Source organism: Cimex lectularius, unplaced genomic scaffold (assembly GCF_000648675.2).
Source record: "Cimex lectularius strain Harlan isolate CLEC.00 unplaced genomic scaffold, Clec_2.1 scaffold30, whole genome shotgun sequence".
NCBI lineage: Eukaryota > Metazoa > Arthropoda > Insecta > Hemiptera > Cimicidae > Cimex > Cimex lectularius.
In genome coordinates, this window is record NW_019392730.1 from 1,366,894 (window position 1) to 1,394,449 (window position 27,556).

At 37.9% G+C, this 27,556-nt stretch overlaps 3 protein-coding genes across 3 annotated transcripts in view; 1 reads left to right on the plus strand and 2 right to left on the minus strand.

Annotated features, from left to right (window-relative positions):
- Nucleotides 1–872: 872 nt before the first annotated feature.
- On the minus strand, nt 873–13,139 carry LOC106662665 (cationic amino acid transporter 3-like). Its single transcript, XM_014386892.2, has 15 exons — nt 12,914–13,139; nt 5,945–6,050; nt 5,759–5,876; nt 5,574–5,702; nt 5,357–5,515; nt 5,192–5,296; nt 4,982–5,131; nt 4,789–4,913; nt 2,282–2,379; nt 2,085–2,224; nt 1,929–2,031; nt 1,682–1,869; nt 1,456–1,622; nt 1,191–1,299; nt 873–1,125 (listed from the first exon to the last, which is right to left on the minus strand). The coding sequence occupies exons 1-15, from the start codon at nt 13,015–13,017 to the stop codon at nt 1,028–1,030; spliced, it is 1,899 nt and encodes a 632-aa protein (XP_014242378.1). The 5' UTR covers nt 13,018–13,139; the 3' UTR covers nt 873–1,027.
- Nucleotides 13,140–14,028: 889 nt separating this feature from the next.
- Nucleotides 14,029–15,857, plus strand: LOC106662663 (dynein assembly factor 3, axonemal). The gene has a single exon (XM_014386890.2). It carries the CDS (start codon nt 14,378–14,380, stop codon nt 15,731–15,733), a length of 1,356 nt encoding a protein of 451 aa, XP_014242376.1. The 5' UTR covers nt 14,029–14,377; the 3' UTR covers nt 15,734–15,857.
- Nucleotides 15,858–17,787: 1,930 nt separating this feature from the next.
- LOC106662542 (rho guanine nucleotide exchange factor 10-like) overlaps nt 17,788–27,556 on the minus strand; it is a 204,313-nt gene continuing 194,544 nt past the window's right edge. Inside the window, exons 6-17 of the mRNA XM_014386715.2 lie at nt 27,347–27,539; nt 26,549–26,707; nt 26,186–26,482; nt 26,026–26,118; nt 25,732–25,947; nt 25,329–25,670; nt 21,227–21,404; nt 21,029–21,168; nt 20,748–20,962; nt 19,671–19,953; nt 19,469–19,606; nt 17,788–18,952 (exon numbers count right to left, since the gene is read on the minus strand). Coding sequence (XP_014242201.1) covers nt 18,452–18,952; nt 19,469–19,606; nt 19,671–19,953; nt 20,748–20,962; nt 21,029–21,168; nt 21,227–21,404; nt 25,329–25,670; nt 25,732–25,947; nt 26,026–26,118; nt 26,186–26,482; nt 26,549–26,707; nt 27,347–27,539 — 2,755 coding nt within the window. The 3' untranslated portion in view covers nt 17,788–18,451. The remainder of the gene's footprint in view (nt 18,953–19,468; nt 19,607–19,670; nt 19,954–20,747; nt 20,963–21,028; nt 21,169–21,226; nt 21,405–25,328; nt 25,671–25,731; nt 25,948–26,025; nt 26,119–26,185; nt 26,483–26,548; nt 26,708–27,346; nt 27,540–27,556) is intronic.

The window sequence follows — 27,556 nt, forward strand, 5'->3', positions numbered from 1 at the left end:
GTAACCCGGTGGGGTGAACAGGACATGAATCTATTAAAAATTGCGAGTTGCCTGTCGCTGGGCTGAATCTATTAAATTGAATGTTACATTAAGCGTCCCACTGAGGGGACTGACGGTAATAGAAATGAGCTTCGCTGCCCAGGCACCGACCGCCAAGTTGCTACATTATTTTGGCAAAGGGGTGTTGGCCCTTTTTCAGTACTGGGTGCACAATTTGCAAGTGTCTTTCCATAAGCACTTCTCTAATTATTAACTCCCAAACAATGACCGGGTAGGCAGGCTTACTGCTAGCCGCTCGGTGGACTGGACCCTCCTGGAAGCAGTAAAGGATTTAGTGATCAAAAGTAGTTACTGCTCTATGAGGCTATGATAAGTGGTCATCTTACCATTTCGAACATAATGCTTAGCAACTAGTGAAGGACACATCGTTGTCAGTGGTTCTAATCTTGATCTAGTATGGAGAAGAAAATGATTGGAAAGGACCGAACTAGTGTTTGTTTTGCTGCGGACTGCGGAATGAATTGCTTGCAAAACTATCCTCAGTGTTTTGGTTCATTAGATGCGTATATGCCCACCTCTCCCTGCTTATAACCCTGATGAGTATGGAGACAAGAGGAATGCGTCTGACGGGTAGTCAGTTCAAATCGTAAACCACGAAACTACACTTAAATTTAAGATAAAGTGAACGATTTTCCTGCTGCAATGATTTTGCTCTTAATATTTTTTATAACAGTCAGATCAGAATAATGGGAATTAAGGTAATTTTATTTATTTCTTATGAATACTGTAACAATTGATAATTACAGTGCATTGTATTTTCATTTTTAGGTTTTAAACAAAGTTAAATAATAATACAGCTAAACACATAACATAACTATATTTCAACAGATAATAAAAAATAATATAATTATTATAATAAATTAAAAGCAATCGACGATCATGGTAAAATTGATGCACATTGCTTTTCCATGTGCAAGACTAGAACGTTTTCTTTGCACAACATTTTCATTCATTCAGAAAATTGTTTTTATTCGGAGTGGTCCTCTCCCTCGATCGTATTGTACCCGAGAGCCTTTTTTCTCTCTTCGCTGTGGGTTACACCGTACGATAAATAGATAGCATATCCTGTAACCAAAAATCATACGATATAAAATAATCCGTGGTTACAATTTTAAGATTTAAGTTCTTACCTATCGCCATCCAGACCAAATATCGGAGCCAGGTGTCGACGTCCATTAACATCATCAGATAAACGTTTAACAAAATGCTCAAAGCTGGCAGCAGTGGTACGAACGGTGCCTTAAATATAATGAAAATTGTTGCAGGTTTATATTTTTTTTACTACTTATTTGGTCACAATTTTTGAATTTTACATCAAGCTAATGGGTGGAATCAAGGGAAAGGGGTTATATCTTCAGTAGATTATACAACGCCATGATAAATCTATAAAAATACCTTAAAATGAAGCGTCGCTGTGTCAGATGGTTGAAGGCAAGTGCTGACGAGTGTGATGGCCATTATAAAAACTACAACACAGCAACACACCAACGGTCCAATCTGCGAGTCGATCAAGTCGGATTCATGGTAAACCAAAATATAAGACAGGACAATGCTCAGAACGGCTAAAATGAAATATCAAAACAATAAACAATTTTGGAAAAGGTTAAAAATGTCAATTTACAAAAAACTGTCGTATTGAGAACGACGATTGCTGATGTTATTCCTGTCGGTCTTTGGAGCCCATGGTGATTGAAGTACTGTAAGAAAATGTCTGGACGTGTTACTTTGGTTTTTCTTGAAATCAGACATGTGCCTTCAGAAAAACTTTCACTGAAGTTGTCTTCGACCGTCTGCTCAGGTTCACGGTACCTGAAAAATTGTAAATATATAAAACAACTTTATTTTAAGAAAATACATGTTTGTACTACCTTAGAAGAAGGATGCATCCGGCTACGATGGTGTAGGCGAGGAGCGTCCCGATAGACATGAGATCGACTAAGTGTTTCAGTTCAAAAACAGCACCCATCAAGCCTAAAAAGGAAACTTTAAAGACTAAAAAAGCTTAATAGACAAATAAAACGTACCAGTGAGCACGCCTGCTACTAAAGTCCCGACGAACGGTGTCTTGTACTTCGAGTGGACTTTGCCCAACCAGCTGAACAGAAGGCCGTCCTGGGCCATCGCGTAAATCACCCTGGGTAGGGGAAACATGCCGGAAAACAAGCTGGAAATTAAAAAAAAAATAAAATTATTCTGACTTTTTCAGTGAGACGTGGACTACCTTGCGAGAAGGCCGAAGACACCACCGACCGCGACTATCCATGCTGCCCAGCTCATGCCGAGGCTGGTAAAGGCGAACGGAATCGGAGCTTCTGTGTCCTGAATAAAATTGAAAAAGGGTTAAAATTATATGAGACTAACTAGATAGTTTTTCTTATAAATTGTTGAATTATTCTCCAATTTTTGACGAGGAGGAAAAAGCCAATCTAGACCCTTTGAACCCTTGTCGGAAATAAGCGATAAGCCTAAAAAAATTGAACTGAACTAAATTCCGGAAGGACCATAGGACAAGAGATAAAGCAATAAGAAAATGTCCTTAAAAGATAGACACATTTTTTAACATTTCCAGAAGAAGTTCCATCCAAAAATTACAATTAGCTTAAGCCTGTGTTGAAAGGGTTACCATAAAGTGAAAGGTAAACATGAATCTTCAGTAATTCAAGGGCGGCCACAAATTTATAAGGAGTTGTTAAATTTTCTTCACAGGAAAACGGAGATAAAGTTGATATTGAGATAGGAATTACAGCAGCATTGTCCAACTGGTACCACCAAATATGAGGGCCATTTTAAATTTTGATACTCAGAAAATAGGAAAAGGGGTGAAGGGCAAGAATTCAGTGTCATTTCTCAGGAAGAAGGGGATGATGTAGTGACATGAAACCACCCTTATTCAATTGCTACCACAATTTTATTTTTGACACTTAGAAAGAAGTGAAATTTTTTGTAACTTCCTAGCCGCCTGTTGCCACAAGATTTTAGGAAAATTTTAAGTTTCATTTATCAGGAAGATAGAGATTTGATATATCTGCTGCCACAATCTCAAAGGAATTGCTTAATCTTTTCTCGGAAAAACGAAGAGGAAGTTAAGATTTAAAGGACAAAAGTTATTGCTGCCTTACTACACAACTAAAACCAGATTTTAGAGGAATTATACCGTTCAGAAAAAAGATATAGAACTTTCCTCATTCATCTTCTGCCACAATCTCTAAGGAATTTCTTAATCTTTTCTCGGAAAAAAACGAAGAGGAAAAGATTTAAAAAACAAAAGTTATTGCTGCCTTACTACTCTGCTAAAATCAGGTTTTAGGGAAATTATGTTGTTCACAAAAAAAGACATGGAACTTTCCTCATTCATCTGCTGCCACAATCTCTAAAGAAATGCTTAGTTTTTCCTCAGAAAAAATATGATTTAAAGGACAAGAGTTATTGCTGCCTTACTCCACTACTGCAACCAGGTTTTAAGGAAATTTGAAATTTTGTTGTTTAAAAAGAAACTTTCCTTATTCATCTGCTACAAAATCTCTAAAGAATTGCATAGTTTTCCTCAGAAAAAATATAATTTAAAGGACAAGAGTTGACTCCAGATTCACGAACAAAACTTAGAATCCCCTGAAATCCTTCTGTTTTGGCTAGCTCATCAGGTGTTTTGGTTTAATAACTTACATTTTTTTAATATATAGTAAACAGCATTCTGTAGATGATCTATTTTAAGACATTGAATCATAGTTGTCTCTGCAATTTTCACTACGAATTTAAAAATATTGATCTATTTGCCAACATACTTTATTTGGAAATTCAAGCATTTTGTAAATATTTTCTTCGCTGTTTTTTTTTTTTTTTACTTTAAAAGAGGAGTTCTGGATGATTCCTTTGAAATGCATCAATTAAATAATTTTTCGATATCTACTGAACTGATATGCAGAAATTTCTTTGCCGTGTGTTTTTGTTGCTTATTTTTTTTTATTTTTTATTTTTTTGTCTGCTAACTACCAGGGTCATCGCACCTTATACCTCACGTACATAACCTTCTCACATCTGTCTTCTTATCTGTCTTATGTGTACATTCTTTTCTAAGTCTTCTTATGCCCCAGGAACGACTGTTGCCTTCCGATTCACCTAACTCACTTAATAGAAGATCGGTATCTTGTTTCTTGTCGTCCTTCCTCCCAAACTTATTAAATTAAAATACATAAATATAATATTTATACACATTTTCGTAACTCACAGTCATGCTAATTCACTAACCTACACTACAACTAAATTGGAGATCGGAGGTTTGTTGTGATCTTGCGGCTTCCTTTCTTTCAAACTAATAAATACATTCAAACGGTATTTACAAATTCCACTCATACATTGAAGCATCCTAAATTGTTTGATGGGGCTGTGAGTACTCGATATTCCTCAACAGCCACGTCCTTTCACGCATCACCACTCACGCTAATAAATACATTCATTCTGGACAGACCACTACCCTTCGAAAGAATAATACCAACGAAATGTCGGTATTATTCCCGCCCATCACATCATACTACAAATATAAATACGTACCTATACTAATTTGGTGGGCCTATGAGTAGTTGATATACGTCACAGCACACCCATGCATATTTCGACATTCACGCAAATAAATACATTCATACAAATAGGGGGGATATACCACGTGTCGTGGGTTATATATAGCCATTGATCCGTTATCTTCTTATTAATATTACTTTAAGAGATTGTTACCTGAAGATAATACGGCCACATGAGAGTCAGCACAGCGGACAAACCAAAATATGCAATAAACACAATCAACAGTGAAAAAATGATGCCCAAAGGAATCGACCTGCGAGGATTTTTGACTTCTTCTCCTGAAACAAAAAACTGTTTTGGTACAGACACTCTTAGAAATTTTTTAATGTTTGTGAATGAATCTCACCAGAAGTTGCAATGACATCGAAACCGACATAACCGTAGAAGCACGTAGCCGCTCCTTTTATAACGCCCATCATGCCGAAAGGAAGGAATCCTCCAGTTCCTGCAGTCTCGGGCAAACCAGCAGACTTCAGATTCCAGTTTGATGTATCAACTAGAAAACCGTATTTATTAAAATTGATAAAAAATGCGCTTTTAGAAAAAAACCCTGTACTTTGAAAAGCGCCGATTACGATGACAAAAATGACTACGGAGACATTGACGAAAGTCAATAGGTTGTTTATCGCCATCGATTCTTTCACGCCGAACGCGAGCCCAACTGTAAATTCCACAATGCATTTTTATTTGTTCAGAATAAAATCCGTTTCTCGCAACTTACTCGTGACAATTACCGATATTCCGAAAGCGAATAAGTCGAAGTACGGGGAGAGAAACGACGACCCTTCCAAACAGTATATCTGCTTGAAAAACTCCGCCATGTGATTGCCAAGCATCTTGTCCATGTATTCGCTAAGCCCTCGAGCGACAGATGCTGTCCCTGATTTAAAAATATGTAAAGTCATTAAATAAGCAATAACCTTCTAAACATTACTTACCGATTATATATTCGATTATGAGATTCCATCCAATTGTGAATGCAACGAATTCACCTATGGTCACATAGCTGTAGATGTAAGCCGATCCGGCCTTAGGAACTCGAGCCCCGAATTCAGCAAAGCACAGTCCTGAGAAATATTTTCTAAAGTACAGAAAACCAAAATCCACCTGGGAAATTTCTTACCGGCGAGTGCTGATATAACGGCGGCGAAGAAAAAAGACAAGACAACCCCAGGTCCGGCTATGTCTTTCGCGACCAAACCGGGAAGTAGATAAACGCCGACGCCCAATGTACAGCCCACCTTAAATATTCAAAAACACAATTTGGTTTGGTTTCATTGTAAATGATTGAATGAGAATTTTTGCATACACCCAAGGCGACCAGGTCTAGCGTGGACAGGACCTTGTTGAGCTCAGACGTTTCTTGGTTGACTTGGCTCAGAACCTTTCTCCTCCCTAGCTGCTTTAAAAATGCCCTAAAAAGGTTTTAAAAAAATCGGTAAGCACAATTTCACTAAGCCCATACTGTCAACTTTTTAACTTGATTGTGACGTTTTTAAAACAACCAGATCTGATCAATTAAAAAGCCAACTCATAAGTTTTTTCAAGTTTCAAGGTGAACACAGTTAAGGCTAAAATAAGTCGGCCTGTATATCTTGAGCTCCGTGGCCAATATTGGTCTATGGGCAAACAGCATATTATCAAGAGCTTTTCATTAAGCTTAAGGCTTTTTCTCAAATCCCAAATCTTTGTTAAGGCTACCCGTATGAATCCTTCAGGCCTTGGCTGTTCTTCTCCCAGGAGTAGGAATGTGAACCTGCATAGTCCTTTGACCAACTAAGGACGTGTTCCGATAATTCTTCTTCTTTCCGGCACAGGCTTCTGCAGCTCCGAGACTATACAAATGCGTCCGGAGTCTGCACTGTGTTTATCAGTTCTGCTGTTAGTTTCGGCGATGCTCTTTTGCATGACTCTCTCTCCAATCCCGTTGATCCGAGATCAGTACGTTCTCTCTTAAACCATGTCTGATAGATCTAAGTTTTTGGCCTTTTAATACGTGGCAAGAAGTACCCTTAGTAGATAGCTATCCTCATGTTTTAGACTTTTAGACAACTGGATAAAATAGTCAGAAAACTTTGGAAAATACGGTTGGACGACTTATGCAATTATTTAAATGGATGTTTCTGTCCAAAAAGTAGTGTCAATTTGAACGTATAATGCATAGGATAAACATAGAACAAACAGAAAACATGTAAATACATGATTATTTGAAGACCGTGAGGTGCGGTCTGGTGTGACGTAGGTTTTAGAAAAACATTTTCTTCATCGTGCCAACGTTTCGATCTTTATTGAGATCATCTTCAGGGCTCAAAGTGTTTGTTTTCTGTGTCGTGGTGAGAGTGGGAAGAAACACAAGAATGACACAATTACGCAGAAAACAAACACTTTGAGCCCTGAAGATGATCTCAATAAAGATCGAAACGTTGGCACGATGAAGAAAATGTTTTTCTATAACCTATGTCATGACCGCACCTCACGGTCTCAAATAATCGTTAATTAAAAGTCACTAAACGCCACACATGTAAATACAGTTAAGGCAGGTAAACAGTTTTCTCAAGACGTTTAAAAAAAATTAATTTTGGATTTATATAGCCCCAAATCCGCAATTTACGAACATGCATACAAACATGTGCCGAGTTGGGCCTATTCGCTTCTCGTAATCCCCCAGCAATTCCATCTTTTGCTATTTACAGTAAATTGCCGGCAGACTCGAGAATTATCCACCCCGGGTGTTGGTAGTCCGGGTACAGAACTTAAGGCAGACATCCGTCCAGCCACCAAAGTTTGGCTCCAGGTGCTATCAACAGCTAGGCCAATTCAGCACCCCACGCTTGCAGTTTCAAATCCATTCGTACTCACTTTCATTCTTAAATGAATATATTCACTCCTATTTACATACCGTTCATTCCATTAGCGTGATGGTGTACTCAATATTCTTTCATCACCCTTTACACATAAACTGCTCAAAAACGAATAGAGGTATTGCCAATATTGTAGTATATTGGTATTGCCAAAAATACTTTCCCTAGCATTTTTATTTTATTTTTATCATAAATTGCATTAAAATGAATTAGAAATTATTGTTTTTCACTGAAGGAAAATTTAATTAAGGGATTTATAAAAATAACAAGATAAAAGGTTTTAATTCCATAATTTTCTTTATTTATTTAGAAATCGTGAGATGCGGTCTGGTGTGATGCAGGTTTCAGAAAAACATTTTCTTTATCGTGCCAACGTTTCGATCTTTATTGAGATCATCTTCAGGGCCTGGGATTTACAAACATTGTTTACATATTACTTTGATTGAATATAGAAAATATATTTTGCATTGTATAAATTCTCTTTTCCACATCCAAAATGTAATTGTAATATGTAAACAATGTTTGTAAATCCCAGGTCCTGAAGATGATCTCAATAAAGATCGAAACGTTGGCACGATAAAGAAAATGTTTTTCTGAAATCTACATCACACCAGACCGCATCTCATGATTTCTAAATAAATATCGATTAACGGTCACTTATCACCACACATTTTCTTTATTGGGCACCATAATTTTTTTAAACAATTAATACCGTGTAAAATGTAAACTGTTTGTTAAATGTCTTTGCACGTGTTGAGCGTACAGTTAATTAGGTTGCCACTAATTTCATACGGAATTTCACTCTACAGATGTTGCAGGTGAACTGGCTGATCGAAAAGCCTTCTCTGCAACCATCCCACATGTGCTCAGTGGGATAGTCTGGAGACAATGGGGAAAGAGAGATAAGAAATTCCTAGGTTTTTTAATCATTGACGAACAACTCTGCCTCTATGAGGTCTGGCATTGTCGTCCAGAAATCGAAAATCACTGCCAATGAGATCCCTGGTTTGAGGAATTCCTCGATAATTTCTTGGACATAACGGACTGCGGTGGGGTTGCCGTCGACAATACGGAGTCTAGATCGTTCTCCAGTGTAAATCCCAGCCCAGACATCGCCTCCTCCAAATTGCACCGAAGGAAGCACGAACTGGGGCATTGTACACATCCCTTGTTCTTTGTAGACTCTTCGGCAGTGCAGACAGAAACACGACTCATCAGTAACATAACAATATTCCAATTGATGTTCTCTTCTAGGCGCTCGATGCACCATATTTTCCTGCATTGTTGGTGGCCGGCTGCTGCTGCAGGTTAAAAGGGGCATACGAGGTCAACTTCCCACATACGATTACGAGTCGTTTGAGTTGATGAAGGCCTTGCCAAAACATCTTGTACTTCATTTAGGATCTGGTGGGCTCTATAGAAAGGGATCTTTCTTGCAGCAATGACCATATTTCTGTCCTCCTTTGGCGTCGTAATGCGCTGAGATCCACTACCAGGCCTCCATTGGATTTCCATTTTGATTCTCTCGAAATCAGGCTAAAACCCGGGAGACCACGCCCTGAGAATCGCCAACTGCCTCTGGATATCTTCTTGCCGATGACCAATAACATTGCAAACTTCTGGTTCAAAATGTCTTTCCATGGTTAAAGGGAAGACAACTGGATAAAATGGAGAAAAGACGAGGAAACGTGATTGTTTTTACAAAATGAGTAGTCTTAAGGTTAAGTAAATCCGTTATTAAAACTGAGGATTACCATTTGTTTGTTTTTAGTATGTATTTTCTATTTTGTTTTTTCCAACAAGAATATATTGTTTAATTTAATTAAAATTAATGAAATATAAATTATAAATATCTCTATTCATTTTTGAGCAGTTTATTATAAGTAACTTAATTGACGGTGGATGGGGTAGTCGATATTCCGCCATCAACCCTCTCGCATCACACATTCACGCTAATAAATATATTCACTCTCAGCACAAACTAGATATACACAACTGTACGCAATAGCACAACCCCGTTTTATCCAAGAATCGGAACAGGAACTCAGTTACTGCTCCTCAACCACAATTTTCAAATCGGGTGGCATTCCTGCGTGCTCTCTATATGGAGCCAAGTAATAGCGCCATTCAATTAGGTGGGACACATCGAGTAACATTTCTCTGTATGCTGGACATATACGCGGGTTTTGACTCAAAAGTAAGTTCCCTGTGTCAACCTCACATAGCCTATCATAATCGGATGAAGATGACCTTTCTTCCTCGAGGCAGATCCTCTGAGGGCCACTCATCGACAATGCTCTTGATACGTGAGAGCTTCTCTGTCGACTCGGCCCATCGACGCTGCCACCTTCTTTTAACCATGTTTTTTATTGCATTCTTAACATCAGAGGGCTAGATCGCGGTGGTTAAGTCCGGAGGTTGGGACGTCCCGGCCTTAGCCGCCTCGTCAGTCTTTTCGTTACCCTCCAGACCTATGATTGCAGGAGTGAAACCTATTTTTCTTCACGCTCAGGATCGAATGTACAAAGCGCAGAGTGGGGAACCGCTTGAAGGATTAGAGGATTGTATATTGTACAAGCCTAAAAGCTTCGAATCATAGATACACCCCGCCGGTTACCCATCAATCAACCTGCACTCAGATGAACAATTCGATCTGGAAGTTTATACTGACGGCAGCAAAGATGGCTGTGCATTTGTTGTCTTCAGCGGGAACGTGCAGATTCTTGAACAGGTATTCTGGTTGCGTGGCCAATGCTCTACCAGGCTGAGCAACTGGCTATAGTGAAAGCTCTAGAGTGAGTAGATAGTCAGCCTAAAAATGCACAAAAACTAAGAATAGCTACTGACAATAGAATCACCATTGACTCGCGGCTGAACACCAAAATGCATCTGCTCCTAATAGAAGACATAAGAAGTAATATAAAGCGGATTGAGAAGAGTCGCACAGTCTCATTCTCATGGGTCAGGGCGCACGTAGGCACAGCGGGAAATGAGATCGCTGACCAAATGGCTAAGGCTTCCTCCCAAAACCAAGGCTTGCCATTTGCATATTCAAAGGTCCCTTTATCTGCAGTTAAGAGATGGCTGGATCAACGCAGCTTGGCTAGATGGGAAGAAATTTGGAGTAACTCTATCCAGGGACGACTGACCAGGGAGTTCTTTCCATCGGTCTCATGCCGCTTAGGGAATGGACTACAGGCTTACCCAAATCCTCCCAGGACATAGAAAATTGGCGGAGTATCTCTTTCGCTTTAATATTATCCCCGACCCAGCTTGTTCATGCAGTCGGGCGCTTCCTCAGACTGTTAATCACCTTCTTCTGGAGTGCGATGGAGTGACGGCTGCCAGGCTACCGTTGTTGCAACCATGTTAACCAGGGGCTTACATTGGCCGCCCCCAACAAAGTCATGCTTTTTGGAGACCGAAGTGCTACCGCATTTTATGAAGTTGGTGTCGGGAATAATGGCGTTCATGAATAATTAATGCATAATTGTAAATAAAATTGTTAATTTAATTGTGGTAATCATTATTAGGAGTTAATATAATATTGAGCGAAAAAATCCTTAATATTACTTTATTTTTATATTGTAAATATGCTATGTAATTTTTAATCATGTTATTGTTATTATTAATTCACTATTTTCGTGGTCCGCTTGACCAATTAATACAAGACAATTAATTAAGGTTTTTAGTTGAGATGGAAAAAAAATGGCAAAAGGAGGGAAAACTCATATGGTGGGGTTGAGATGGGGAGTTGATGTCCGAGTGGATCGAGGTCACGATAGCTCAGGTGGTAGAGGAGCGGCGTATATAGCCGAAGGTCGTGGGTTCGAATCCCTCTCGTGCCATTGGCTTTTTTTCATCTCAACTAAAAACCTTAATTAATTGTTATTATTTTTAATTAATGTAATATCTATATGTAGAAATAAAAAATAAAAAAACCTATGTGTCCATTTACCCAGACAACAACTACCGTTTTGCCGAGACGCTCCAGTTCATGGTATCTCTCCAGCAAAAGTACTACAAGAGAAATTAATTGTGTTTGGAATAAATGCATAATATTTTTACTTTTTTAATTACGCGCAATTATATTAATTAAAATTAAAAAATAAGATTAATTATTACAAAAACAAAGCCTTAGAGTAAATAAATTCGTAGTCAACTTGGAAAATAGGTTCTTCGGTGTGGACACAACAGAACAATTCTTTAAATTTTTGCCGAGCTTTAGACGATTATATCGTCATCATCAGGGCTTTACGAGGGCTTTCACGAGCATAAGAATTTACTGTTAGTAAAAGCAGATAAATATAATACTAATGTGGTTTTAAAAACAGGCAGAAAATGAATGAAATTTTAGACGATGCAGGGAAATAGAGACTATAGGGACCCACTTCAAAATTGCAAACTACCAACAACAAGTTGGTAGAAAAACTTGTTAGCGAAAAACTAAATTCTAAGGCTAGAGGTATGAGCCTTAAAATTTATACATCAGTTGAGCCTAGAATTTATGGTCTTCCCAAGGTACACAACAAGACAGATGTACCACGCAGACCTTAAGTCTCATGCATCCATGCTCCAACCTGCAATCTGTCGAAATGGGTTCATGAGGTGCTTTAAAAAAATAAATAAATAAAGCCTTGTAACGGGAAAGCCACCTGAGTCTCATGTCTCTCCCTTGTGGTATAATCTTATTATAAATGCAGTTTCTTTTTCTTAAGATATATTTCAACGAATTAAAGCCCTGATGATGACGATATAATCGTCGAAAGCTCGGCAAAAACTTAAAGCATTCTGTTGTGACTCACCGAAGATTTTTTCCAAGTTGTTCAACACCAGGTCGATCCATCACCTCATCTTTAAATTCGTAGTCAATTTCAAATATAAATCTGGGCGTTTTTAAAGATTAAAAGCGTGATGATTCACAGGGAAAATACAACTAAATCCCAGTTCTTGAATGTGCCGAGATAAAAGTAACGAGTATCACAGACATTGACGTAATATAATAATCTTTCTTCTTTCAATGATTTTTGCTGATGTGCCATCAGACATCCGCTGACTATGTGAAAAAGTCGTACAACGCTTTAACTTCAGACCTAAACTGCGAGGTCGAGGAACATCGAACTTATTCTTAAAGGGCTTTAGAGAAGGGGTGTACTATTTTAAAGACTTTAAACTATTTAAAAAAAATTTTTGCATTACCCTTAAATTTTTACGAAAGAATTGCATATCCTTGCGATTTTTAGGCTTAAAATTACAAGGATAGCTATTGATTCATTGCCATTTATCATTGATATTTTTTCCAAGGCTGTCTGACGAAAATTAAACAAAATAACAGTCGAATTTTCACAGCAATATAGTCTGCTACCATTTCTAAAATTTCCAAATAATAATTCTACGTATGGTCAAAGTTAACTTACATTATTCCTTGTCCGCCTGGTATCTTCACATAACCTTTTTCTTTCTGATGTTGGGAGAACGTCCTCCCGCCGGACTCAAGCACCAAATGATCCGTCGGCCGCATGTTTGGTGGACCTTTGCTTCATTGGATAATGTTATATAACCCGGACTTGCCGGGCTGGCCTTTCTTCTCGATATTTCACTTTCAACTTTGGCTTTTGAATTTCTACTTAAAGGTTAGCTACTATGTAAAGAACTTTTCTATTAAATTTTATATCTATTTTTTTAAAGTAAAATATTATACTTCATCTGATGAGGATATTGTTATTAAAAACTCTCTCCTAAACATTCTATTTGTTTTATAAATAATAATATAAATTTGGAGATAATTTTAGAATGGAAACCTTTGAACCTTTTGATTAAGCGAACCGTTTTAATCTTTCGCCGTTTGGAGATAATCTGTGCCCGTTAAATACAATAAAGGGCCAATAATTTTTAAAGGGATTTTCTTCTATAATAATGAATAATCTTTTAATACTGCCATCCTTTCGAACTATATGCGGAGTGACGATAAACAAAAATTTTCCATGCTTTAATAATTAAAAAGGTGCAAATGGCTTAAAAGAGGGATTAAGCCAATAGGAGCTTGCTTAGCTTATTAAAAAGGATCCGGATTTTATGTTGTATAGTATTAAACTATTTACTGCTTGTCCTTTTTTTTTGTGGATAATGCTTGTAATTTTCCTAGTTGTTTACTTCAGTTCAATTGACTCGATACTTCTTTTAAAAAGTTGGTCATTGAGTCTCATTGCTACCTTTTTCACGGGTATTTTTGTAAAGAGACATTTTTAAACTTTTTCAAAAGTCTCTATTGTTTTAACAATTTCATTTTAGCCATTCTAAGTACTGTCCTTCTTATTCTGGTTCACTATGAAATCGGGCTTGATCGACTGGGTTAGTTTTTATAATGGCCATCACATTCGTCAGCACTTACCTTCGACCAACCAACCCAAAGACGCATCATTTTAAGATAATCTTTGATTTATGATGATGCTGTATTCTTTGATGAAGATTTGACCTCTGTTCCCTTGATTCCATCCATTGGCTAATTACCAAGTTCGTAATTCAACATTTTTCAGTAGTATTTAAAATATTTTGCTTCTAGACTGCCAATTCAGAAAATTTACAATCATTTAAATCATGGATGGTTCAGTGGCTGTTTTAACGAAGCAAGGAGCTTTTGTAAACTCAGAAACACGGAAGTCCGAAAATGGTACAATTTCAAAAAAATATACAGCTGTTTATTACGATATTACAAAATAATTTTCTGTCTGAAAAGAGAAAATTTGATTCATAGGAATTCCTATTAAATAGAGTATGTTGAGTATGGTCGGTCTTGAGCGGACTGCTAGAGAGCCATGGTAACCGGTAAACACGTCTGAGTAAGGAATAGTTTTTCAGATCGGAGTTCGAGACGTTCTAGAATGTTGTGGGGGTTCAGTCCGGCTCTGGACCTCCTCGACGAGATAAAGAGACACGGCGTTTTCCAAGGTAAGAAGGAGCTGAACGTCTTGATCGTGGGGGCTGCCGATGCGAGGCATATTCTGAAAACGCTCTCGAAAGTCTACACCCATGAAACGGATGTTGTGGTCAACTTTTACACGTTGGACGTCCTCGTCGAGTTGGTGGCGAGGCAGATGCTCCTCATGACGATAGCCCTGGAGCCGGGCGATAGACTCGGCCTCTCGGAGAAGGTCCGACTCTGGATGGAAGTGTACGGCAATTCTCTTTTGCGGCCCACTTCTGCCGAGTACCTGGTGCAAAAGTCGTACCAGCTGCTCCAGATGGCGACTGACCCCGATTTCCTTAGACGGCGGATGCCGTGCATATCCTTAGATTTGATGAAGTACAAAGAGAAGGACCAGCTCGAGACGGTCTTCCGCTACTGGACGGACAACGATTTCAACATAATCAAAAACTGGGATTTGAGGCTGAGAAAGTCCCTGGAAACGAGGTACGATGCCAAGCTGGGCGTTTTCGACTGGGATTACCACATGAAGCTGAAAGAGAAAGAAGGCACCGAAGTGATAAACTCCATAGAGTACAAACAATGGAGGAACACCGGGGTGGCTTTCACTTGGCTTGAAACCGAATACAGCTTGACCAATCCGACGCTGGCTCTGGGTATCTTCCCTCAAGGGGACAAGATCCACAGCCACGGCTTCTGCGGAGACATGGAGTTCGGACCGTACTTCACCTTCGGTACGGAATGCGAGGACAAGGAGATGTTCCAGAAGAAAAACGGGGTTTACAGAAAACGCGCGACTGACGTGATCGAAAGGAATCTGACGAGGTTGTTCCACGAGATAGAAACAGATTCCAAGCTGGAGTTTGTCGACGGCGACCGGGACATGGGCACCGTTGTGACTGCGGTGCCGAATCTCGACACGGAAAACGAAGCCTACGGCATGGATGTGGAGATAATCAAAACGAAAGAAGACTACGCGCCGATTCCGACCAGGCACAACGTCAACTTCCTGCCTCTCAACGCCTTGGAGGTGTTTCCAGAGAAGGAAAAGTTCAGGGATTTCTTCGATTTGATGTTCTTCGCACAGGGTTTGATACCAAGGATCAACGAAAACGTTTTGAAAATGCTGAAGCCGGACGCCCCTCTTCTTCTCGAGACCAGAATGTACTGTTTCACCCTGACAAAAGATAGCATGAAAGAATTCGAAACCAAAGTCAAAGACGCCATGAACGTCTTGGGACTCGAGCCAATCGACAAGTGCGACATGAACAGCCAAAGTATTGTACGGTTCAAGGCAAAACCAACCAAATAAAACTTTTGGCAGATTTATTATCGATGCACTTTCATTCCAATTTAAACTTCAATGCCTAAAATAATACTATTTCCAACGATGTTTGTATCATACATAATAAATCGGTCATGTATTCTGGATCTTTTATCATATTCCTTGATCTAATTTTGACATAATCATAACATAACATTTGATCCATAATCATCTTGGTCTGCCTACCCTCTCTCGGTTGGTCGTCACATGCATTTTCGTATTTGGCATCTTTAGTGCTGAGTATGTTTGCTTAGACCGACTGAAGACGATATGTAGATAAAGATGATTAGTAAGGATCAAATTGCAGGTTCATCATCTCGCAAAACATAAGAGGAACTAAGGTTGTAACTTACCCTTACAAAACAAATAATTTTATTGTCAAGTCTATTTTCAAGAAACAATTTGCTTATATACATTGAAATTTAGCTTGATGTGCGCTTAAATTTATCAATCTGGTCCACAATGGTGTACATATTAATCAATTTTCGTTTTGATCAAATTTATTTTGATGAAACTGCATCTTATTCATCAATGATCATCCTGTTCTGTCTGTTCTCACCGGGTTCGTCTGTAAGACCATACATTCGACTGTACAATGTTTGATCCACTGTGTTTGTTGCTCGCACGGTTTTGATATCCATGTGTTATTCAATAAACAAATAGAACAAGACTATAAATAAGTAAAACTAGACAATAAACAAATTAAACTAAACAAATTAGATATTTTTGACCAGGCTATATAGATTAGTAAACTCCCTTTTAACTCTTCCCTTTACAATATCATCAATTTGGTATTCTACACCATCCACATCAAAATCTTTCAAATTTGATGGGGTTGGACAGTATTTGTTAGATTCTGACCACTCCTTTCTTGAAGGGTTGTTTTAAGGTTTACTCATTTCTTTATAGTTGATGGTGGGAGTTGATCTGAGTTGGTGGACACCGACACCAGATTCATCTACACACATGATTCAACTATGAGGTTATATGAACCCCCGGTGTGTCGGTGTTTTTGAAAAAAGCCCATTTATAAGAACATGGGACCTTTGCCTTACAGTGATGAGTGCTGAGCCAATTTCTAAACCGCTATGGCCACTGACGCCCCTCATTTTTTATGTTACTCAAATTCATTTCACCTTGGGGCCATCTTTGCACAAACTGCTTTGATGGTGCAAAGCCGAATCCCATTTGAGTAACATCAAAAACCCACGAGTGTAGTAGACAAAGCCAGTAAGTGACCAAGTCTGCATAATTTAACTTTTCTTTTTAATAGTTTTTTTTTTCTTTTACCTTTGTTATTATTAATTTTATTACTAATTAGCCATCACTCTATTATAGGGATTAGCCAGGGCGCCCTACAATTAATATTTCACAATTATTTGTTAATTTTTGCTTTTAATTTGATTTTTAAGTTTCTTCTTTCTTTTCTCTCTTTCTTCTTTGTTTGTTTTTTCTTTTCTCTCTTTCTTTCCTTTTGTCTCTTTCTTTTTCTTTTCTTTCCTCGATTTCTTCTTTATTTTCCTTTCCTTCTCTCTATTTTTCTTCTTTCCTTCTTTTCTTTTCTCTCTTTTTCTTTCCTTTTGTCTCTTTCTTTTCTCTCTTTCTTCTTTCCTTCTTTTCTTTTCTCTCTTTCTTCTTTCTTTTTCTATCCTTTTCTCTCTTTCTTCTTTCTTTTTCTTTCCTTTTCTCTCTTTCTTTCTTTTTCTTTTCTTTTCCAATTTTTTCTTAATTTATTTTTTATTTATTGTTTTTCCAATTATGCTCTTCAATTTAAATTTACAAGTGAGGAGGGCTTTATAAATGTTATCATTATCCGCAGCCAAAAATGATTTGGAATTGAATGGCTTCTCTACATCTTGCGTTCAATACAAGTCAGTGAAAATTATTGTTCTGTGAGAATAAAATTTATTGCAGTGCATTATCATAGGTTTGAATTCCTCGAGGATGTGATGTTTTAACATCATCATTAAAATTTCCTCAGTTACATAATGTTAAGATGGTAATGTAAGAAAATGGTTTAAAACAATAAATAAATAAACGAGTCATTTTTGACAGAAGTGTTAATTTATTTATATTCCTTCAGGTACAGTACAATTACAAGTTCAATAACATCCTTCAACAGAGCATTAATTTAGTGCAACTTCCTTTATATACAAATTATATTTATTTTTAACAAATATAATTTTGTTTTGGTAATATAAATACAGGGTAATGCTTTATTTACATAAAATGTAAAAAAAAAAATCTAACTCAAATTATTTACATCTCTACACTTCCATGTACAAAAAGATAGACTGAACAAAATGAAAAAACAACTTGAAATATAGCACCTAGCCAGAGTATACACGGATAAAATGTATTTTAAGCGTTTATGCAAGGGAACAAAATGAAAACGGTATTTAATTACAAAACAAAAGACTAATTAATTGGTAGAATTATAAATTAAATAACTAAAAAGATTTGGTTAATTTTTTGCATAAAATATGTTAAAAACAACAAAACAATATATAAGTTGTAATTAACATTAAAAACTGTATTTATTTCTAAGAGGACTACAATACACCGTCAATAAAAAGTTATACACACCAAATTAACTATACATAAAAATATATATAGAAAATTGTGCATAGGCTTTGTTCAAAAGTTCGAGCAAAAAAACTAGAAATTTGTAAAATTTTAAGCCCTGGCAGAATTGACCGTGACACACTAAAGTTTCATTTCCCAAATGACTACATGAGCGAGATTAGTAATGTTTTTATAGCAACATTGTTGGTAGTTGATATAACCCTGGCCACCCGTTATTGTAATAAGCGTGTGCTCGCGTTTCGACTCGTTCCTCGACATGGTATCGGGCCTGCTGACTTGAGTCCATTCCGCTTCAGTCTCTTCATAATCCTTGACGTACATGAGCTGGCCGTATAGCCCGTAGACATCGGATGCGAGCGCTTTGGACGCCGGACGCTTGTGGACAGTAGGAGGGTCGTGCAGAGGCAAAAGGAGAGACAGCGGGCCCGAATGGCCGTGGTACGACACGTTTACCCTGCCTGAAATAATCGGAACGCCTTCCAGCCTCGGTAGAGGCACTGTAAGCGCTAAGCCGGAATCGGTACCGACCCAGAGAAGACCCTTGACAGCCATAAGACCAGTGACTGTAACTGGCCCCTGACACCTCGTTATCCGAACAACATTACTTGCTACATTAATATCCTAAAAAAAATATATATATTATATTATTCGCATAACAAAAAATTTACTGATTAATTACAATTAATTAAGGTTTTTAGTTGAGATAAAAAAGTCAATGGCACGAGCGGGATTCGAACCCACGATCTTCGGCTTGATATGCCACTGCTCTACCACTTGAGCTATCGTGACCTCGATCCACTCGGACACTAACTTCCTACATCAACCACACCTTTTTGAATTTTCCCTCCTTTTTGCCATTTTTCAAATGTCGTGTAATCTATTTGATTCTCGGCGTCAAAAGGGCAAAAAGGAGGGAAAATTCAAAAGGTGGGGTTGAGATGGGAAGTTGGTGTCCGAGTGGTTCGAACTCACGATAGCCCAAGTGGTAGAGCAGCAGCGTATCAAGCCGAACATCGTGTGTTCGAGTCCCGCTCGTGTCATTGACTTTTTTATCTCAACTAAAAACCTTAATTAATTGTAATAAATTAATTGGTCAAGCGGACCACGAAATTAGTGAATTTACTGATTAATATTTACTTGTAAATGCTTGAATGTTTCTGTATGGTAGAGGCATATTGTACTAGAATTAGCCAAAGCGAGCCATAACCCAACACCAGAATGTGCCATCAAGCTGATATGTCCACCAAGATGATCATGTTGAACTGTAAAGGTTTTCTAAAAGAAAAAAAAGGTCACTTCTATTTTTAGTGTTTGTTTTAGTAGATTTTTGTTGCTGTACCTGTAGCTCGCCGGTGATGGCACTTATTACAGTTATTGTTTTCCCTGTAGCAGCATAAATTGAAAGGTTTATTGGTAATATGCAAGCTACGGGATCAGAGCCAAGGCAAATTTCCTCCGGTTCTGTAACGACTGAATGCCTCCTGAACATCAACAGCCTCCCAGTCATTAACGAAATGAAAACATTATCACAGTGAACTTTAATAGATATCACATCTCCGTCGATTTGGAGGCTGTTCGATAATTCCGGTCTTTCAATTTCACAAACTGAGTACATCAATAGCCTGCAATCATTGAATCTGAATGTTAAATATTGCCATTAACAATTTATTGCGTTGCAAAATAAGTCTGTAGCAGTTTTCCAAAATTCGGTTTTATACCTCTTGTGCTTTGAAACAATGCTTTAGTCATTTTTGTTTACACACTCTGAAAAGCAATTCGTTAAAGTGTTTTTATTGGTCAGTTTGATTTGAGATCTCACAATTTTACAAGGGTTTTGCTAATTTAACATGGAGTAAAAATAGTCTACTTTCAAAATTTCAATTTTTTTTTTTTATTACTGCAAATGGAAAAATCACTCAGACTGCCAAGAAAATTTGTGATGAGTATAGTGATGTTTGTGGTGCAAAACACACCAGAATAATCAATTTCAAACAAACATAAAATTCAATTAATTAAGGTTTTTTTTAAGTTGAGGTAAAAAAGTCAGTGTCACGATTCGAACCCACGACCTTCGGCTTGATACGCCGCTACTCTACCACTTGAGCTATCGTGACTTCGACCACCTCGGGCACTAACTTCCCATCTCAACCTCAGTTTGAACCTCCTTTTTGCCATTTTTCAAATGTCGTGTAATCTATTTGATTCTCGGCGACAAAAAGGCAAAAAGTAGGGAAAATTCAATTAATTCCTAAGGTTTTCTAGGAGGATGGAATTAGAAAATTACATAGAAAATGGGCAAATGGCAACAGATAGCAAAACAAAATGATTCATATGTTGCTTATAAGTATCAGAATTGTACATTGATGCTATGGACTTATTTTACAACTTTATGTTATTTGAATCAGTAAGCACAAACCTATTGTTTGCTGTTCCTAACCACACGGTGTCCATACTCCTCACGTACTCCATCGCCGTAACTTTGGTCCCAGTGATCTGCAATTGGGTCAAGGCTTTGAGGGAAGTCTGCCAGGTTTGAGCGATTGAAATGTGACTGTCGTTCCCGTCGTACGTGCATACCCAGAGATAGCCCGTTTTTCCGCACGTCGTGCTGTAGTAGCAGCCACACATGACCTGTAAATTCTTTGTTTTTGGAGCTTAGCCTGAAAACTTGAATGCTCGACGGAGTTTGATATTCACCTCTGAGGTCGGGTCTGATGTGTAGACAGGATGTGCGGCGACGAAAAGAGGCATTTTTGTCGAAGGCCGAAGCTCCTGCTCAGGGACTTCCCACGATGGTGAATTATTCGTGTCCAGAGCTAGACGAGCAAGTCTTAATTCTAGAAGAAAAAAACTTGCTTAAAATTTCAACAAAACAAAAACAATCATCAAACCTACCCGTTATCCATTCCTTTCTCGCTTCTTGGCTGTTCATTTGGAATGTATAAGTCTCGTCTTTTCCTCGTAACATGACTTGAAGACAGCAAGAATCTAGCCAAGCCATCTGTTCGTCCTTACGCTGAATTTCCCTCTGAATGTTATCTAAAAGGCTTCTTGTAATGTCAGCATTGACTTCCTTAACAAACAAAAAGGAATATTTAAATTGTTAAATTTATATTTAATAAACAAAGACGTGCCTCTAGGACAAGTCTAACCACATCATGCAAAACCAAATAGCCAACATAACAAGATAATTCATATTTCTAAGTTGTAAGCTTTTAATACGTTAAGTCTCTTTGTTAACTTTATATTGCCCAGCCTAAATTTAATGTGTTGGTCAATTAAATTGATTTAATTTTAACTACAGTCACAATATAAAGGTGGCTGACGGTTCAGTACAAATAATAATAATAATAATAATAATCTTGCAAATAGAAAATCTATAACAAAATAATGAAAAAAACACAAACACAATTTCCAAAAGCAAAAAGGAAAAGAACTACATACAAGACAAACACGATAAAGTTTCTAAAAATGAAAGTGCATATCAACAAATGAGAAAAAGCCTAATTCAGGCAGTTTAATAATCTAGCATTTTGAAAGAAAATATAAAAGAGAAAGAATTGGCTTTTGAAATAAAAATGAAAAAAATTCCAGAACACCCACTCACCCCGAGGGGATCGGTAAACGAATTTTCATGGTGGGTTGTTTGGTTTCTACCAGGAGGGCTATGCTGTAACAAATTCAGAGGCTAGGACCAGTTGTAAAAAAAAGATATTCTGATAATAAATTCAGATGTAGTAGACAAAATTAAGAAAGAGGCCAATAATTTTGAGGGAAATAAAAACTACCTTAATTATAAGCAAAAATATTAAAATAGGAAAAAATCAGGAATATTGAAGAAATATAGAATTAAGTTAATTTAATTGTAATGGAAATATGGATAATATCGGATTAAGTTTATTTAAAATGGATTTAATAAATTTAACTAAATTTATTTTGATCTTACACTTGGTTTTTATTCCAATTCATTGTATAATTAAGATAATTTCATATTTCAATGTTACTTTTAAAATAAACTTATATATTATATTACAGGAAAAGGTACGATAATCAAAATAGAGTTAAATGAAGTGTGAAACATCCCTAAGTAAATAAGTACCATGTCAAATTTTAAAAATTTATTGTACCATAATGTTAATAATTTTTATATAAAAAAGGTTCCTAAAGCAAAAATGAACCAATTTGTAAAAATATACAGGGGTGTAGAAAAAAAGGACCATTTAAAAAAAATTGATAAATGCTATTAATTCTTTTCCTATCCACTGTTAATCCACTTCCAATGTAATGGTACAGTATAATTCTAAATTTGCTATTGGAAATGACACCAAATTTTGGTATGCAATTAAGGAAGAAAATTGACTGCCACTCTCTGAGCAAATTTTGTATAATTGATTGTTAATAACAAAAAGAGAGCAAGGCTTGACCTCCATTAAATCTTGGGCGTTGCGGAAAGGGGCCAGACCACTTGAAAATACTTTTTCAAATTATCCTCGAATGAAATTGCAAATACATGAGTCGGATGCCATAACCAACTCGTTCATCACTCAGGGATTTTTGTCATGTTTCACTTTTTTGTGGGCTTTGACAATTCATACGGCGAATATATTTGACAGCATGCTGGTCTAAACTTAAGGCATGTTAGAACAAGAATGATAGTAGGACTGCTTACTGGACACTGAAAGCTCCAGTCATATGTATAGACTCAGAGCAGCAGAAGCCTGTGCAGATATTGATGGGAAGAAGAAGAGAAAGCAGACCACTATTGGTATGAAGACCTGTGCAAGATGATATTCCTACTCCTGGGAGAGGTCAAGACAAGGCCTAAAGTAAGGAACACACTACTAGATGCAATGCACTGCGATGTGACCTGACGCCTTGTCTCTTTTGGTAGGGTGAGCACATCTGTTCAACATCAAGTGCATGCCACACAATGAGATGTGACCCAATGCTTTCTAACACCTTGTCTATTTTGATAGGGTGAGTAAATACATCTGTTCAACATCAAGTCCACGCTATGCAATGCAATGTGATCCATCGCCTTGTCTGCTTTGGTAGGGTGTGCACATCTGTTCAACAACAAGCTCACACCACCCAATGCGGCATAACCTGATGCGTTGTCTCATTTTAGTAGGGTGAGCACAGCTGTTCGACATCAAGTGCATGCCACACAATGCGATGTGACCCGCCACTACTCAACATCTTGTCTAGTTTTGGTAGCGTGTGCACATCTTTTCGACATCAAGTGCATGCCACACAATGAGATGTGACCCAACACTTCCTAACACCTTGTCTATTTTGATAGGGTGAGCAAATACATCTGTTCGACATTAAGTCCACACCACGCAACGGAACATGACCCGACTCTTTATCTGATTTGGTAGGCTGTGCACATCTGTTCAACATCAAGCGCGTGCCACACAACACGACATGACCCGACACTTCGTTTCGTTTTTGTCGGGTGTGCACATCTGTTCGACATCAAGTCCACACCACGCAACGCAACATGACCTGACTCTTTATCTGATTTGGTAGGCTGTGCACATCTGTTCAACATCAAGTGCGTGCTACACAACACGATATGACCCGACACTTCGTTTCGTTTTTGTTGGATGTGCACATCTGTTCGACATCAAGTCCACACCACGCAACGCAACATGACCTGATTCTTTATCTGATTTGGTAGGCTGTGCACATCTGTTCAACATCAAGTGCGTGCCACACAACACGATATGACCCGACACTTCGTTTCGTTTTTGTCGGGTGTGCACATCTGTTCGACATCAAGCCCACACCACGTAACGCAACATGACCTGACTCTTTATCTGATTTGGTAGGCTGTGCACATCTGTTCAACATCAAGTGCATGCCACACAACACGATATGACCCGACACTTCGTTTCGTTTTTGTCGGGTGTGCACATCTGTTCGACATCAAGTCCACGCTATGCAACGCAATGTGACCCATCGCCTTGTCTAGTTTTGGTAGGGTGTGCACATCTGTTCAACAGCAAGTCCACGCCACGCAATGCGACATTACCCAACACCTTGTCTGTTTTGGTAGGGTATGCACATCTGTTCTTGGAAACTTGTTGCATTGCGTAGCATAGAATAAGCAAATGTTGTGTGTCGTAATGAAAATTTGCATGGGGATATTTCAATCTTCTGGGAAAATTGGACATCGGATTGGCATCAGGGGGCTCCGGGTCATGTTGCATTGTATTGCATCAGGTAAGTGTATTCCCCACTAAAAGGATACGTGATGCCTTAACAAAACTCTTCGAGCTGGTAAAATGCTTTAAGCTTAAGAAAGAGCTCTAGCTAATGTTGTTGCTCAATTGACTAATATTGGTCACGGTGCGCAAGGTCGTAAAGAGGAGTCAGCACTCCTAGTCCTAGCAATCTAATTACTAGTATCAAAACAATCTCAATTGTACAATAATTTACAATGAAGGACACACCACCGAGATACAGGAACAGGACATTATACAGTACACACAAGCTGTTTTATAATCATGGATGTAATGCACCAAATTGTCCTGACCACGCACCTTCAGGCTACTACTCCATTTGAGCAATGGACCGTTTCCCTAAGAGGATAAACCTTCTAAACTTTGGCAAAATATTGAGCTGGAGAAGAAAGCTAATTTGGGGTAAGTTCCATGATTCTAAATAGTTTTTAGACATAAGAAATAAATCAATTTTCTTCTTTACTCTTGAAATGGTCATTTTTGCAGAAAAATGAAAAATTTCTTTAAAAAAGCAACATACAATAATTGAGGAATTTTTTTAAAGTATGTACAAAGAAAGAGAGAAAGAGGTGCTATAGCTGAAATATTAAAAAAATTGCCACCCTATAGTTTTTGTTAATAAATTTTAAAGGCACTTCACTGAAACTGTAATAAAAGTATTAGATATTAAAGAAAAACATGAGTCACTTTCAACAAGCTTAGAAAAGCAATAAAACTGTTCGTCTTTGAAATTTATTTTTAATAATTACCTGGTATTGGCCTTTGAGGTTGTGAGTCAGATCGTGGATCCTGCTGATGACTTGGTAATCATGCATGAGTTGACTCATTTCCATGCAAAGGCTGTCTGAAGTTCCTGACGAGTTGGTGGAAGCAAGACTTCCGTTTGGTGTCAGAAGGCGGCTCAGCGTGGGTGAGCCTGAGCTTTCAATGACCTGAACGTCATTTATCGAGCAGCTCCATTTGAAAGTGAGCCGAAGCTGTGAGTTTACGTTTTCTTCCTTGCTGCTAAGCGCTACGCAGACGAGTTGGTCATTTAGCAGGAGGAGCCTTCTGTTCTTTAGTTTGCTTATCATACCGCATGAATTAACTTCCTATTAATAAAATCAAACGCATTAAATTTTTTTTTGCGAGATTTGAGTAATATTTACTTACTAATTGGGTAACATCATCATGCCTAATGAGGTACTTGTGCTGTGCAGCTGTCGGCATCTTGGCGGAAACACATCTCATCATTTGTCTAAAAGCTTGAGCCTGTTCTGCCTCACGCTTCCTTTCGTTCAGAAGCTCCGCGAGCGATTCAAGTTTGGTAAGCGCAAGCTGGAGAACCATTCTTTCTGGATGACCGTGACCGGTATTTTGAAGAAGGTCCTGTGGAATTATTTAAAAAAAATTATCTTAATTTTCATGGAGTTGGTCATAGAAATGTTTCGTTGAAATGAGACTGACTTGAAGAAAAAGTATAAACTGAGGAAATCTTTGGACTGGTTTGACCATCAGGCCGAAAAATGAAAGACGATCGTGTGAACTGTTCTGCCTAGTCTGAAAATAAATTTAAAAGAATAAACAAAACTTTATTTTATTTTTTTATTTTTAAATTACAACAAACCTTGAAAAAATCAGCTAGAGCGGGTTTCTTTTTGGTCTCTGTTCTCACAACATCCATAGCGAGGGAGAAGTTGTTGATGAAATCGCTGTAAATGTCGAGAACTACTGCTTTTGAAAATGATGCGACAAAAACGTCGCCTATCCTGTGTTCTTGGTCCCAGTTTGCCACTGCTTCAGCAAGCGCGATGCTGAAGAGCGTATGGCACTGGAGTATCTCAGGAAGACGGTGGAATATAGTTTGGATTTTTCCAGGGCTTAACAATGCCGGGCTGGATTCTTCTAGTGGTTTCTTATACTCCTGTTAATTGTTTTTTTTTATTATTAAATTCTGAATAAATAATAAGAAAAAAAATTGTTGACTTACATGGACTAGTTTTCTTAATGTGGCAAGGTAAGAGTTTTCGGATTGCACTATCGCCTCGACTATATGCCTCGTTTTGATCTGCTGAGGGCTGAGATTGTGTGGGGGAGGTGGTAAACTCGGAGACATGACTCTCCTATGTGTCATATTGCACTCTTCTTCCTATGAAATAAAAATAATAATAATTTATGTACAAAAACAAAAAATTAACATAAAATTGAAAACAATGAAAGAAAAAAAATTGGTTTTTACAATCATGTTTAAGGTGATTTTTAGTTTTGTATATCTTATTTTGACCTGAAATGTGTCTGACAGAGCAAATGATTGGAAAAGTCGAAATTACAAATATTCGATTATTACTCAAGAAAACTGAGACAAAGTTGAGAGACCATAAACGAAATAAAAGATGGATTTAAGGAATGACTTAAAAAGGCTTGAAGGAAAGATTTGATCTGCTGGTAGACTCGTATGAGAATTGAAGAAGCTGCTGGGATGTCATGTTGTTTAGGTCATAAAATACCATACTCAGAACATTTGAGCATTCACCCAATTGAGAAATGGACGCTATTCGTTCAAGTAGCATTTCACAGGGTCTTAACATGCATTAATTGATGAAAATGGAAAAGCAGATGCCATTGGAAGAAGATATAATCAAAAATCTGTCAGGAATCAAAACAAGGAAGAAGGAAGACAGTCAAAGAACATACTGGACTTTGCAGCATAATTTTTGTTTCATAAAATTGCAAGAACCAATAATTCTACATTCCACAGTAATTAATTATATAAATTATATTCACCAACCTCAGGTAGTAAAGGCATTTTTCCTCTGGGTTCGGCCTCGATGGCCTGGAGGGATTTCTTTTTTGAAAAAAGCTTCGAAAGGCGGCCTATCGATGTGCTGCCTCCTCCAGGCTCTGGGGAACTTTTCCTCCAGATCCCTCGTTTCGACCCTGGCCGGCCTTTGCCGTCCAAACCCCTGGAACCAAAACCGTATCTGTTAAATTGCAGTAT